General features: G+C 37.3%; 1 protein-coding gene across 1 annotated transcript in view; it reads right to left on the bottom strand.

The window, feature by feature from the left end:
- Positions 1-14,801, bottom strand: part of LOC149532045 (BTB/POZ domain-containing protein) — a 151,718-nt gene extending 136,917 nt beyond the window's left edge. Inside the window, exon 1 of the mRNA XM_089811644.1 lies at positions 14,087-14,801. Coding sequence (XP_089667770.1) covers positions 14,087-14,286 — 200 coding nt within the window. The 5' untranslated portion in view covers positions 14,287-14,801. The remainder of the gene's footprint in view (positions 1-14,086) is intronic.
- Positions 14,802-15,436: the final 635 nt, after the last annotated feature.

Below are 15,436 nucleotides of genomic sequence, written 5' to 3'. Positions count from 1 at the left end.
GAGGTTTGGTCATTGATAACCGTTTTTATTCTTGCTGTATGTTTCACTGCTAGTTTCTGAATATCTGTTTTTATATTTCTCGTGCTGCTTGTTTAACTATCTCTATTGTATATGTGTTTTCCTCTTCTGTTTATTGATGTGGATGTGCTGTCCTATTTGATGTTCTTTCTGAGCATATACTCCCTTTTCCCCCTTGATTGCTGTTTGTTCTGCTCTACATACTACTGCTCCTGATGGTTGGTTTTTGGTTCTGGTGTGCATATGAATACTGCTTAGTTCGCTGCCCTTATTTCTGCTCATTACTATATTACTGCTGCCTAGTTGTCACTGCTTTTATCTTTGTCTCCACTTTTATTCGCTTATGTCTGGTCTTACAAATCAGAATGATGCAATCAATGGATACCTGAATGATTAACAAACCCCTCTTCTTTATACGTCTCGAACAACCCCACTTCACTGAAGGTTGCAACCCTCCAAAAGAGGTGGGCTAAGTAGGTCTAATTATACATAGTTTTATTATCTCCAACCCCTTGCCCAAAGCTGAGCACTCTATAGCTCAGTCAAACCTTTCTCATTTAGGATCACCACTTTTAATTTTTTTATTTCTTGCCTATTTAGAGTCTGTCCTAACCCTTAAGTGGCTATAGAATGGAAATATCACTCAAATTCACAAAGATATAATATGCTAATCATACAGGATAGTCCAATTAAGATACATATGAATTAAAACACAGAACATACCATTCATGAGTACTCGTTGATTTTGCCGTACAAAGTCACCTCCTAAAGACTTGTCGTACGGATGTGTGTTTCCATACGAAATCCCCACCTAAAGACTACTACCATATGGATGTGTGCCTCTGCCATACAAGCTTGCTTTCTATGCACCCTTATCGTACAGTTTCATGTATGGATACTCATACGAAGGTAATTCCTCGCTCCCGTACGAATGTGGTTCGTACGTTGTCCTGTTGTACACTGTTCTGTCATACATCATTCTTTTGTATGGTAATGGTCTGGAAGTGCCCCTATACAGCCACCCTTCCCTCTCGTACGGCTATCTCCTCGACTACTCCTTCCACACTTGTTGTACGGATATTTGTACAACTACCTTTGCATCTTCCTATCTGTCAATTCCTTCTCTATCAATTTCGGTAATGTTTTGTGACTCCGTCTCTTTATAAGGACCTGGTTTAGTTTTTTCTCCTTGGTCACTTACTCTTTTTGCTTTTCATTCTTTTTCCTCTTCTATATTTATAAAATAGCTACTTGCCAATTTATTCTTTTTCTCATACGCTTTTAACTTAGACCCATTTACTAGGTCTCTGATAGGTTTGTTATCCAGTGTAGATAACTTTATGGCTCCATTCTCCTTTACTTCTGATATTTTAAGTAGTCCTAGCCATCGGATTTTAAATTTTCCTGGCTTTATTTCATTTTTCCCATTATATCTTAGTACCAATTGTCCTTGTTTAAAATCCATTTTATTTAAATGTTTGTCATGCCAAAATTTTCGCCTTTGCTGGGCCACCTCTATACTCCATTGAGCAAATGTCTTATTTTCATCCAGTTTGAGTAAAGTACATAATCTTTCCTTGAGGCTCTCCTCATCCCCCAATCTATTTTCGACTGCCACTCGTAAGCTTGGTACTACATGTTCCATTGGTACCACGGCCTCTTGTCTGTACATAAGGGAAAAGGGAGTATGTCCAGCAATGGTCTTATATGTAGTCCTGTATGCCCAAACCACTACCGGATTCATTCTTTCCAATCCTACCCTTCTACTCCACAAATTTTATATAGGATTGCCACTATTACTTTGTTCACGGCCTCTACTTGGCCATTTGCTCTTGGATAATAAGGACTAGAGAAAGAATGAAAAAATGTATACTCACTTGTCATCCTCCTAATGGTATGATTGACGAAATGTACTCCTCGGTCACTTGTTAGATGGAGTAGAATCTTGAATCTCGTGACTATTTGTTCATACAAAAATCTGGTCATTTTGAGAGCTGTGTTGTCTGGAAGAGTCCGTACTTCAGCCCATTTCATTAAGTACTCTGTTGCCACCACACTTACACCGATGACTTTTGCTTACCGTTAAGGTCCTACAAAATCTAGTCCCCACCGCTCAAATAATTCTTGTGGTTTGGACAGAAATAATGGCATGAAGTCTCTTTTGAGTGGTCTTCCTACTCTCTGACAAGTGTCACAACTCAATACCCATTCCCTCGCATCTACGAACAATGTCGGCCAGCATAGTCCTCCTAAAAGTACTTTCCTCACCGTAGTATCTGGTCCCATGTGACCTCCCAGCAGTCCTTCATGGGCTTCACTTAGAACCCCTGGAATTTCTTCCTCCATTACACATATCCTTAGTATTCCGTTCAGTCCCATTTTGTACAATAATCCTTCAATTAGCTGAAATGTGCTACTTTTTAACGCAATTTTTCTCCTTTCCGTTGTAGGCATTTCCTTTGGAAAAGTTGTTGTTGATAAGTAGTGTCCAATTTTTTTGTACCATTGAGGTATAACTGCAATCCAAAACAAGTGTGCATCTGGAAAATTCTCACACGCCCCACTACCCGAAGCTTCCCCTGACTTGATCCTTGACAACTGATCAGCAACCACATGAGATTTTCCCAGCCTCACTATAATTTTAAATGTAAGTTCTTGTAGTAGAATTAGCCATCTACTTACTCTCCCTTGAATCACCGGTTTGTTTACTAAGTACATTAGTGCTTGGTGGTCAATAAAAAATGTGAAGGCTGTAGCTAGTAAGTAATTTATGAATTTTTGTACTGTATATACTATACCTAATGCTTCCCGCTCTGTGGTACTGTAGTTACGCTCTGCTTTAGATAGAAGCCTGCTTGCAAAATATACAAGATGATCCAGCCCTTCTTTTCCTATTTGTGCCAAACTGGCACCTATTGCATAATTGGAGGCGTCCACATGGACACGGAATTCTTCATCCCAGTCAGGATGTATGAGGATAGGGGCCCCGACTAATCTTTTCTTCAGTTCTTGGAAGGCATCTTCCTGATCTTCCTTCCACCCAAACCGCTCACCTTTCCTGGTTAATCTCTCCAGTGGCATTGATACTTCGGTGAATCCTTTTATAAATCTTCTATAGTATCCTACATGACCCAGAAATGACTTGATACCTGTTACATTAGACGGCGCTTCCATTTCCAAAATCACCTTGATCTTATCGGGATCTGTCTTCAATCCTTCTTTGCACACAATATGCCCAAGAAGTCTCCCATGTGAAATCATGAACATGCATTTTTTTGGATTGAGGATTAATCTTGCTCTTCAACATTTCTCCATGCATTCTCCAAGAATTTTGAGGTGTTGCTCCTGCCCACTGTAAACCAACCAGTCATCTAAGAATGCTTTGAAATTCCCCACAGACATTCCATCGAAGATATGTAGTATGATCCTCTGGAACGTGGCTGGTGCATTGCATAGTCCGAAGGGCATCCTATTATAGGTTCAACCACAAATGTAGTTTTTAGCTTATCTTCTTCCGAAATGCTAATCTGATTGTATCCTGAAAATCCGTCCATGAAGTAATACATCTCATGGCCAGCTACTTCCAAAATGCTATCAGTAAACAAAATGGGAAATGGGTCTTTTATTGTCACCGCATTCAAACATCTGAAATCTACACATATCTGAATTTGAGCGCCATCCTTCTTTAGTGATATGACTATTGGAGATAATCATTCACTTGTTTGTACTTTGAATATAATCCCTACTTCTAACATTTTTGTGATTTCTTCCTCGACCCTTTCTGCATAGTTTTTATTCATTCTATAAGGCCTTTTCCGCACTGGTCTTGCTCCGGGTACCAATGGAAACCGATGGACACAGTTCCGGGGGTACTCCCTTCAAGTCTTTGTATGTCCAAGCAAAGACGTCCTTATACTCCAAGAAGATTCTAAGGTTTGCCGCTTTCAACACTGGGTCCCAATCATCTCCTATCCATATTTCCTTAGGTTGATCTCCTTCTCCGAGGTTTAACGCCTGGAGCTTGGCTTCTTCATATTCCATCCTTTTTTCAAAAATGTGTGCAGGTGTCCTGTTGAGAGTTGCCATCCCTTCCTTATACTCTGTGTAACCTTCCGGGTATTGTTCCTCTGACTAAGATTCTCGCAATTCCAACATATTACATTCCACATGGAAAACTTCACAATCTCCCATCCGCCAGTGAAATAATCCATTAAGGGAACTTGTGTCGTCTTCTGAGCATTCCCCTAATCTAAGTACTCCTTCCTCATCTGGCTCCATCCCTCCATAGTATTCTCCTTCTAAGTCTGACGCCAAGTCCTAACATACTAACTGGTTCTTGAGGTCTATGATGTACTTTCTTCCTTCTGACTCAATAGATAGAGTGTTTCGCTTCCAGTTATGGGTAGCTTTTGCTGCAACCAACCATCCCCTTCCTAACAGAGCATCGTATCCTTTCTTCTCTAGGGTGATAACCACAAAATCAAGAAAATATTGTTGCATACCAACTATGACTTTTTGTCCCATGAGCGTTCCTATACTCTTGATTCCATGTTGGACCGCTCCCACCAGTTGAAATGTCGGTGGCCAGAGTGTAGATTTCCCTATTTCCTTCAATGTTTCTTCTGATAAGACATTTACACTGGAACCTCCATCCATAATAGTATTTGAGAGTTTGTATCCTAGTATCTCCATCTCTACTACCGCCGGTGTTCTCTCCATCCCTATGGTGAATAGGGTATTGTCTTTTGTCCGTATTTCTCCCTCCCTCTCTTTCTTTGACATTATCCCTTTCGAGTTTGCCCCTGTGTTAGTGCAAACTACAGTTGGGGTAATGTTTCTAATAAACTACCTATTTTCACTGGGATAGTAGTTTCCAGTACTTGTTGCACAATATTCGTTACACCCTTATTTGAAGTAGGCTTTTTTGGCTTTGTCCTTCCTTCCTGTCTCATGCTATCTTGAATGTGTTTCTTTGTTTCCTGAAATCTTTCGATCTCCGTAGTAGCATCCAAATAGGTTAATTTTTTGGCTTGCATCTTGGTGACTGCAAGGATCTCTCCTTCTGGATCTTCAATGTCTAGCATATTTACCCCCTTTTGTCTCAGGCAATTTGCATCCTCATGGTTGCCTGGCCTACACCATTTGCAGAGCATCCCTCCATTTGGTCCTCTTTCGCTTTGACAATCTTGTGCAAAATGTCCCCATTCATTACATCTCCTACATTGAATCATCGACCTCCCCTTGGAATCATACTAGAGTGGCCCTCGTGGTGTGTTGTTATTGCTATATTGTTGTTGCTATTATTGTTACTTCCTCTCCTATTATTTTTGTATCCTCTTGGTGAGGCTTCTGTATTTGTATTCTTCAGCAGAGTGGAGGGAGGTGTAGATTGCCCCCCTTGGGTCAAGAATACTTCAGCGCTCCTTGTTTTCAAATTATAGGGGCAATCTTTACTTACATGCCCCAGTAACTAACAAATCTCACAAAATGCTTTCTTCAAGCATGATCCTTTAGTATGGCCTTCTTTTTTACACTCTGTACACCGAAGTTCTCTCCCTTCTTTCTTTTCTTCTTTACTCCCTGCCACTTCCTTCATCCAACACCTCAGGTCTTTTCTCAGGGCTTGAATGATTTTAGATTCTTCTTCGCTCTCCTCCAAGCTTTCACTTGAGCTTCCATTCCTTCTTGCCTTGGATGTTTTACTCTCACTTTCTATGTCCACAACATGAGTACATGCATCTCCAAAGGTCGATGGTGGGACTATCTTCATCTTTTTCCTGAGAGACGGTGTTAATCCTTCGATGAACCATCATTTCTTTAGTCTATCTGTTGGCTTGTTATCTAGTTTCCCTATCAACTCTTTCATTCTTCTATTGTAGGCTTTGAAAGATTCACTCTTCTCTTGTCTTGTGTTATAAATCTTCGTTACTATTTCATCGTCATTTCTCAGGAATCTGAATTCTTCCTTGAAGGCTATGCGGATATTATTCCATGTGTTTTTCTTTGCTACCTCCAAATTCGTATACCAATCAATGGAATACCCCTTAATGTGGCTAGAAAGGCTTTTAACCATTTTGTTGCGTCATTTTGTCCATTCGCTTGCAATATGGTTATACATGTTTTACAATGGCGTGCGAGGTCCTTTGAGCCATCCCCTATGAGTCTTGGTAATTTTTGTTTGTCTATTGCCATTATGTGAACACCTCTCGATGGAAGACCTCCTGATGGAACACCTCCCGATGGAATACTTCCCGACTGGAAGTTCGTTCTCGAGGAGGAACTACTAGAAGCATCCCCTTCTTCTTGACTTTGCGCCTGTCGGAAGTCTCTCCCTATCGATTTCTCTAGATTTTTGAATCCCAACTTCCTTGCTGGTGTCTCTGAGATGACCAAATTTGCTATACCTTCAATTGTATGCTCAATCGATCCTTCTTGGATTCTTGTGGAATCCCCTTGTCCTCCTTTCCAGTTACAACATCTCTCCTCCTGTTGTTGGAGACGTAGTAACCTCAAAGCGACTTCTTCCTCAATTTCTTCTCCCTGTACCCGCCTGGGATATATGTTTGGAATCAGGGGCATGAATCGTCTTATTGTTTGTTTCCCTTTTTGGAATCTTCACATTCTTCGTGCTCCCTCATCCTCTTTTCCACAAATTGTTGTAGTACTTGTTGTCTCCTTCGTTCCCATTGTGTCTCAGCTCTTTCCTCTTCCACTCGTAACAAATTTTGTGCTAACAGGCGAGAGATCTCTCCCAGGAGATCACACACTGCTGGTGGCACCGAAAGTTCGTCATCTACCATACCTTCAGGGACCGTTCTCTCATGGGCTTCCCTTTGTACGTACTAATCAACTGCAACATCCCAAGCCATTACCAAATCACGTGTCAACTGATCTTCCCTATTTATTTCCTCTTCCCTGTCACTATTTGTTACTTGAATAAGCAATACAAAGGGCCTTCCCATTACTCCATCCTGCTGACCTCCAGGTTTGGACTTAGGCAATGATGCCAAAAATGTAGAATGGAAATATCACTCAAATTCACAGAGGTATAATATGTTAACCATACAAGATAGTCCAATTGAGATACATATGAATTAAAGCACAAAACATACCATTCATACCACAATACCAGTAGGCAAGGAAATGATTTCTTTATTAATACCAAAAATCAACATGAGTACATTGACAATATTCTAGATATTTATAGAAGGGTCAATTGGTTGGAAACCAACCGACACATCTCCTCACCTCCTAACTACCCAGCCCGACTAGCTTTAACAAGTACTAAACATAATAGCTACTTTATTCCGACTACAATGGCCTTCAATTTTTTTTTATCATACATTTATTTCATTCCTTATTTTTGAGTTTCATCATTAGTACTGCAATATTTTATTTATTAAGCCTAACCTGAGGCACAGCAAATGACATTTGATTATCGGCAATAGCAATATTTTTGCATCCATTTGTCCAACAATGGTCAAGTCAACTAGTCATTTTATCATCCAAGGCATTTCAATGTAGTAAATACATTATTTTGCCTAAATATCCAATCCACAACTTGGCAAAAGGGTTGTTTTGCTAAGAAACATAACCTAAGACTTTCAAAAAGCTCACTTCTCTATTTTTGATAAATGTTGTAAGTGAATTTGCTGGACATGGAAATTTATAAATAGAATAGAACAAAAAATTAAAAGATAAAATAAATGAGATATACATACTAATTAGGCTGTTTAGAAAACAAAAGGGGCAATATACAGATCGTAGAAATAACTCCAGCAACATCAAACAATAAAGTTTAGAAACAGTGCACAGACCATCTTATGGTAAATCAATGTTGTTGTAGTTGTATTAAACGCAAGAGATTTACAAAGACGATGTTTAAAAAAGAAACAATCGTGAACAAAAGATAGAAATAGAAACTACTAAATTAACTAAAGACTAACTAAGATGACCATTAAAGAAACATCAATATTCTAATACCCTCCATTAATGGTCATTGTCTAACTGATGTCTTTTGGTACAAATTTTACAAAACGTTTTGTTGTTGTAATGTTAATGACCAAGAAACCAAAACTCGTCCATACAAGAAGGATGCCCCTTCTTGAATACTTTGCAAAACGAGACAAGAGCCTGCCACTAACTCTGCCATTGAGATATGTCTACCACTAACCCTCCCAGAATCAGCAAAACATTTGATCATAAATAATCATAAAATATCCAACCTAATGTTGGGTAACGGAGCCACTCTTCCTTGGAGGCAGAGACAAACACTAAGAACAGTTAGAACGATTTTGTGAGAAAATAGCCAAACCCTCCAAACTTTGCAGATGAGTACGATGCCCCAAATAGACTACAAAAAGGCACGATTTGTTTTAGGAGAAAAATCAAAAAAACCAAACACAGTTTTCGAGGTGAAAAATCGATCAGTACCCAACATGATTTTTAAGATGAAAAATCAATCAAAACCAAACAATACAAAGCTTTCGATTTTTTAGGAAAAACGGTAAAACCCACAAGATAGTTTTTGAGGAAAAAATTATAAACTTACAAAAGAATTCCTACACAACTTTATAAATTACAAAATTAGAAATTTTTAAAGGGAAAAATTATAGAAACCCATAAGAAAATTTTTAAGGAGAAAAATTATGAAAACCCATTAGAAATCTTTTAAGGGCAGCAAAACATGAGACTTTGCATGGTAAACCAGCACAAGCAAGCACATATAATTACATGCAAGTACATGCAACCCTCAAAAATTAGAAATTTTTGCTACAACCAAGAAATGCAAAATCAAAACCTTTAACCAGGCTTGTGATTTCTAGCAAAAATCCTCAAAGATGAATGACAAAAGTTTCATAGAATACCTCTTAACGATTTTTATTTCTAAAAATCAAAAAACAAATTTCTGAAAAATACTTCTAATCAAAAGAGGCTTGAATTGTTCTTTAAAAAATCACTTAATTTTATGAAATCTCATCAACCTGCTCTGATACCATGTTATGGTAAATCTATAGAAGAGAGAGAAGCAAAAATTAGAAAGATTTAACTCTACCATCCTCCCTCAATGGTCAATCTAACTTCAAAACAAAAATTTGCAGGGGAATCCGCTCTGTATGTTCTGCAATAATGGTTTGTGGTCGCATAGACTATGGCAGGACGAGTGTTCGTACCCACAACAAGCACCTCAAGGCGACGGTACTTGAAGATCGTCATCATTCTCTACTTCTAGGTGTAGTAGTTATTTTTGTTGAATCACTAACTGCCTTCTAAGAGAAGATTGGTGAGAGATGCCATGACACGTTTTTAATGCAAAAAAAATAAAAATTTGAAAAGGCGCAAACTTCGAGGCAGATTGACAGAAGGCCCAAAAAAATGAAAAGGAAGCTTAGAAGAGAGATCAAAAAACCCAAAAGAAATCTAAAATTAGATTCTAAAACCACTAGCTCGAAAATTGAGGCACGAAAAACGATGCACCCAGAAAAACGAAGTCCGACCCAGTTGAGATTTGCAAAAACCCATCAAGAATTTAAGATACGTTTTTCAAAATGACAAAAAATATGAGTTTCGCAAGAAACCTTGGTCATTTTTTAAAACCCCAAAAAATGGCAGATTTGACTGTAAAAAAGTGGTGGAAAATGAAACTGTTCTAGCCGGGAATCAATGACAGAGGGTTGTAAAAACCCTAGACGTCGCCCTTTGCAAAAGATGTGTAGAAAAAACAGGTCAAAAATGCCCCAAAAAAAGGACACTATATTTACTAGCTCACAAAAAACATCAAATGCAGGTCAAAAATGCCAAGAAGTCAATCGTTTTCTAGAGGAAGCTCGTCACGCAGGCAGAGGAAAGGCAAATGGCGCATGAGCTGTAGAAGAAAAGCTGCATAGAGAAAAAATATATATATAAACCCTAGACGGATTTTAGAAAAGAAATCCCTACAAACAAGTTTTTGAACACACCCAGACAAAGAATGTTGAAAATCTTAAGTCTAAAATTTCATGAAGAAATTAAAGATTTTCAAAACCTATTTCAAAAAATTTCAATAATGATTTTATTATTTTTCGAAATAATAACTCTAACACCATTATGGTAAAATAATGAATGTGTTATTAAACAAAGATCAAAGAGAGAAAAAGAAACATTCTGAAGAGAGAAAGGGAAATTTTCCATATTGAACAGAGAGAGAATATGGAAACATAGAAGAAAAGTGACCACTAGAAATAGAAGTAAATCTACAGAAAAGAGATAAAAAAAATTAGAGAGATTTAACTCTAATAGACTATGTACAGCTATCTAAAGGGTTTTGATGTAGCGGAAATGAATCAATGATGGGCACTAACATGATTGTGACCTAACTCAAATCCTTCTCCTAACATAAGGTGGCCCATAACCCTAATAGCATATGGTGTATTTGTGGTGTAACGATTATGAGATATATTTAAGTTAATCATGTTTCCAAATCTGAATGAATATGATCCAGAATTATTACATGCGTATTATAAGAAACCCATAAACTAAACCAAGATTCACCAACACAGGCCATGGTATAGTGGCAAGGCAAAAAGATTGCCCTGAGTATTACTATGCACACTCTATATGTCATTAATGCAAGCATCAGCCGTCAAACTAGCTTTTCCGACAATGATGCTAATCTAAGCTTGATTGTAGACTCCATATCCAAAGGTTGTGGGCAACAAGAAAATTTTGAAGGAAAAAGATGTCGAAGATTGTAACTGTGATAGAGATCTTTATCTCTACTTTTATGAATTAGAAATATGATGGTTATGACCATTATGGTCATCTTCAGCTGAAGAAGGCATTTATGAATTAGAAATATGATGGTTATGACCATTATGGTCATCTTCAGCTGAAGAAGGCACTTGTGATAATATTTTATAAAAATATTAAATGTAAAAATATGTGTTATGCGAAGAGGCATGCGTATGCAAATATGATGAGTTGAGCATTTGGAAATTGAAGAGACCTTCAGTTGTGGCATGAAGAGTCTCGCTATTCTTTATTTATATCATATTAAGCGAAAAAGCATTGTACTAAAACAATTTATTATCAATAAAAGTGATATTTTCGTGGTGTAGCTGGGGTTTCCCTTTAAGTGGAAGGATTTTCCCAGGATAACTTCTTGTGTCTTTTGTGTATTTTTTATTCTCTTATTGCTATTTATTTAATATTTTCTGGGAAAAACATTAACATGGTATTAGAGCTAGATAAAGACAATAAAAGTGTTGAATTTTGTAACAGCGTTAGAGATCTTCTTTCATTTCATTTCTAGTCAAGTGTTGTTCGTTCATCTTCAGCTCTCTGGGTTCTTCCATTCCAGTTCATAATGGCATTACTCTATATTTTTTGCTTGTGTTCTCTATTCAGAACATCCTCCGTCATCTCTTTCAATTCATTCAGCGTTTTTATTACTCTTAGCATCTATTAGTTTTTTGTCATATGCTTTATCATTCTGGAGCCATGTTATCTTTCCATCATCGTGCTGACCCAGTCTTGCCACTGGTGTTGCGTTATGATGATTGGACACTTACGTGTTGTGCTTCAAGAATATATGCGAATGTGTATTGTGCTTCAAGAATATTTTCAAACGTGTTGTGCTTCAAGATTCGTTGTTATATTATTATCATTTGTTCATATAAATGGTCATGTCTCATCAGTTCACATTCTTCCGTAACCAATATAATTCCTTTGATCTCCGTAAGTCCTTCTTGGCTTTCCATTATTGCGGTCGGGCAGTATTCAAGGTATGTGTATCTCACGTCAAGCAGAGAAGTGTTGATAAGTTATAACAGTTATCTTTAGTATTTTTTAGACATATTTACCATGAAGGAGTGAAATAATTCTTTTGGGTATTGATCATATTTTGCAGATTAATTTTTTATCATTTATGTTCGAGGGTTTATTGTTATTCAAGAATTTCAGTATTTTGTCTTTGCATCGTAAGCTCTTGCTACAGATTTTTTTTGGTTTACCATCTAGCAGGCTCAAAATTAGTTGTAGTGCATTGTCAATTTTTATCTTATTTTAGAATAGTATATGCTATACTTCTCTTCATTATATATTAGTTTTATGAGTCATTTCTAATCTCTCTTGATTGCAGGGCGCATCAAGATGCAATGAGCTGATGAGAGATTCTTGTGATCATGGGACTGAATCTTTATTAAAAGAGGAAGATCATATACAAGAAATGATATCCAAAGGGAGGTTTTTCAACTTCAAAGGGAGGCTACAGGACTAAGGGAGTTGTCTTCGAAAGCCCATATGGCAGTGTAACTGCTCTTTTTGGTTAAATGGAAATTAGCTATCTTATTGTGGTGGTCAAAGTTGTCCTTGCTGAGAAGGAGTCTTTGTTAAAAGAGAATCTCAACAATTCTTTTATATGTTTCTATAATGCATTATTCTCTGGGACAAGTCCGAGGTGAAATCCCTTGTTCCACCCTCTACAAGTAGGTATGGAGGACCACCCTCTACGAGTAGGCATGGTGGAAATGCATTCTTCTCGAAAAGAAGTTTGAGGTGAAAGCCCTCCTTCCACTATCTGAGAGCATGTAAGGTGGATCACCAGTAGGCATGGTGGAAGTCATGTGTGACTCCATGACTTTAATCTTAAGTGTTTATGAAGTAATTATGATGAAATATGTTATGTTGAGATAACATGTGTTTATGATAATCTAAGTGATGTTGACATCTTTGGTTGCAGATATATCTGTCTACCATACTAAAGATATCCCTCTCGCTAAGGAGGAGTGTTGAAGATTGTAGCTGCGAGAGAGATCTTTTTCTCTAATTTAATGAATTAGAAATATGACCGTTATGGTCATCTTCAGCTGAAGAAGGCATTTGTGATAATATTTGAAGATAATATTATATGTAAGAACATGTGCCAAGTGAAGAGCCATGCATATGGAAATATGAAGAGTTTAATATTTAGAAATTGAAGGGACCTTCAGTTGTGTAATGAAGAGTCTCTTCATTCTTTATATATATCATATCAAGCGAAAAACATTGTACTTGAACATTTTATTATTAATAAAAGTGATATTTTTGTGATGTGGCTAGATTTTTCTGTTCCAGTGGAAGGGTTTTCCAGGATAAGTTCTTGTGTCTTTCGTGTATTTTTTATTCTCTCTTATTGCTATTTATCTAATATTGTCTGGGCAAAACATTAACAAGAGAAAGAACGAGCTTAATACAAATAGAGAGCCCGCAAAGTACCAAGAGTTTTATCCAGAATGAGAAAATCACCATACTCTTTGAACACCCACCAAAAACATTCAAGAGGTCATGACCGTCATGGTGTAGTGGAGGCACTCATAAAACCATTACCCAGGTCTTATACTTCCCTTTGGAAATAAGGCGGCCCATGTCTGTAGTGTACATGTTGTGAGGTTTCAGAGTAGGAATATTGAGATATACGTGGGTGAAACCCATGTTTACCAATATTAAGAATGTAATCAAAGCTAGCAGCACGCTGCAGTTAAAGTGAGACTTATATATTAGACTAAGGTTTCCCACGCAAAACAAAGACTATATGATGTCCCAGTAGGCCATGTTCTACAGCAAGGTAGAGTAATAGGCATGATGATGCCTGGGGAAGAAGCATAACCGCAGAGTCATTGTAAGGCCCTGAGTTCGATAATTAAATGGTTCCTACAGAATAATATTAGAGCATAAACGTTGTCCCAAGGCACAGCAGGCGAAGTAGCTTCCTCGTCCTAATCTTTTGCAAGCCTGACTGGATATCCACATTATCTAAGCCTCGTTGTGATTCAGGCTCGATTGTCTTATAGTTTGTCAAGCTTGTTTGTATTCCCATTGTCTAGGTCTAATGGTAATCCAATCTTGACTGTACAGTCCCGTTGTAGAGAAGATGGCGGATGACTGTTAGAGAGCATGTGCAGTATTTATACTGTGCCAAGGGTTTTACATCAGATGACTTGTTACTGATATGCATCCTAAACAGCAAATCAATAATAGTAAAATGCAGAACAATCAAAACATATCGCATAACAAATAAGATTTACCAGCATAACAGTTAGAAGGCGCCAACCTGAAATAGGAACTTCTGGAGAGAATAAGTCTGTGCAGATTAAGAGTTTGCCCCATGCATTCGATAATTATATCAGAAAATGCCCCAAAATTCCAGCCTTCCACTTGAATGTGCTGACACAGACTTCCAAGATTGCCATCAATTTCCCTCAACTCTTCCACACTCCCACTCTCCGGGGAATATATAATTCCGCCTGTCATTCCTACTTTAAAGAAGCAAAACCCTAGTGATCAACAGCAACATAACCCCGACTGAAGACCCTGCAAATCCATCGTGTCTTGTACCTCCTCCTTCATACTCGGTAGTAGATCAAAACAAGTGCCCAATTCCCACTGTATTTAAAAATATATAATTTCTTTTCGCAATGTTGACGGCAAGGTTGGGTTACAGGAAAAATCACAAAGAAGTAGCAAATTTAAACGAAACTTGACATCAATTATATGCAGAGTCCAGTGAAAACGGTTGAATTTTAAAACTTGCAGATAAAGTATTGTCAGACCTCAAATTCTGAACTCAAATGAATGATTTTTGTTGAAATTCGGGATTACGTTGAAGAGCATCTTAAATGCTTTCAAATCTGGATCAAATTGCAATCCCCTCGTGTCTGTGAAAAGTTAAAATAGTTCTGATAATGCCATGGAAATCTTTTGGTGTAAGTTTTCGCCAATAAGGTTAGGGCCTACGAAAATAGTCGTTGAAAGGATTTATGAGAAACGATAACAATAAGTGTCACACTCTTATTTATAATTATAGTAAAAAAAATTATTTATAATAAATAAATTATAATATAATTTTGGTTTTGTTTTATAATACTACATTAATTAATATAATAATATAAATAAATGAGTCACACACAAAATGAGGTTTTGTTTTAAATATAATTAGGTTTCTATTTAGAATTTATAATAGTACAATATAATTTTTTATTTTGTTTTAAATATAATTAGGATTTCTATTTAGAATTTATAATAGTACAATATAATTTTTTTGATTTTTTTTTATGGAGGTTTTAGACCTACGAGGCAGCCCAGCGAGGCACGAAGCCTGTTTGTGCCTGAAACCTCTTCGGCTTAGAGCCAAGGACTAAGGGGAATCCACGCTGTCAAAATCACCCAGGGCACGATCCCAGCCTCATCCCTTATGATGTCGAAGTCTTGCACTCAGTAAGACTCGATCCCTGGTGGGCTCTTTGTGAGTCATTCAACTTCACCAGTAGACCAAAGGCCCATTGGCAATACAATATAATTAGAGTAAAAGGTGTTTCATAATTTAGAATGTGTGTTAAAAAAAGTAAAGTGTAGTGTTAGTATTTAGTAAAAAATATTGAATAGAGATTAAATGTGGAGAAAA

Source organism: Cupressus sempervirens, chromosome 11, assembly GCF_028749045.1.
Source record: "Cupressus sempervirens isolate cs-2001-9-10 chromosome 11, ASM2874904v1, whole genome shotgun sequence".
Lineage (NCBI taxonomy): Eukaryota > Viridiplantae > Streptophyta > Pinopsida > Cupressales > Cupressaceae > Cupressus > Cupressus sempervirens.
This window is presented reverse-complemented; position numbering and strand designations above follow the sequence as displayed.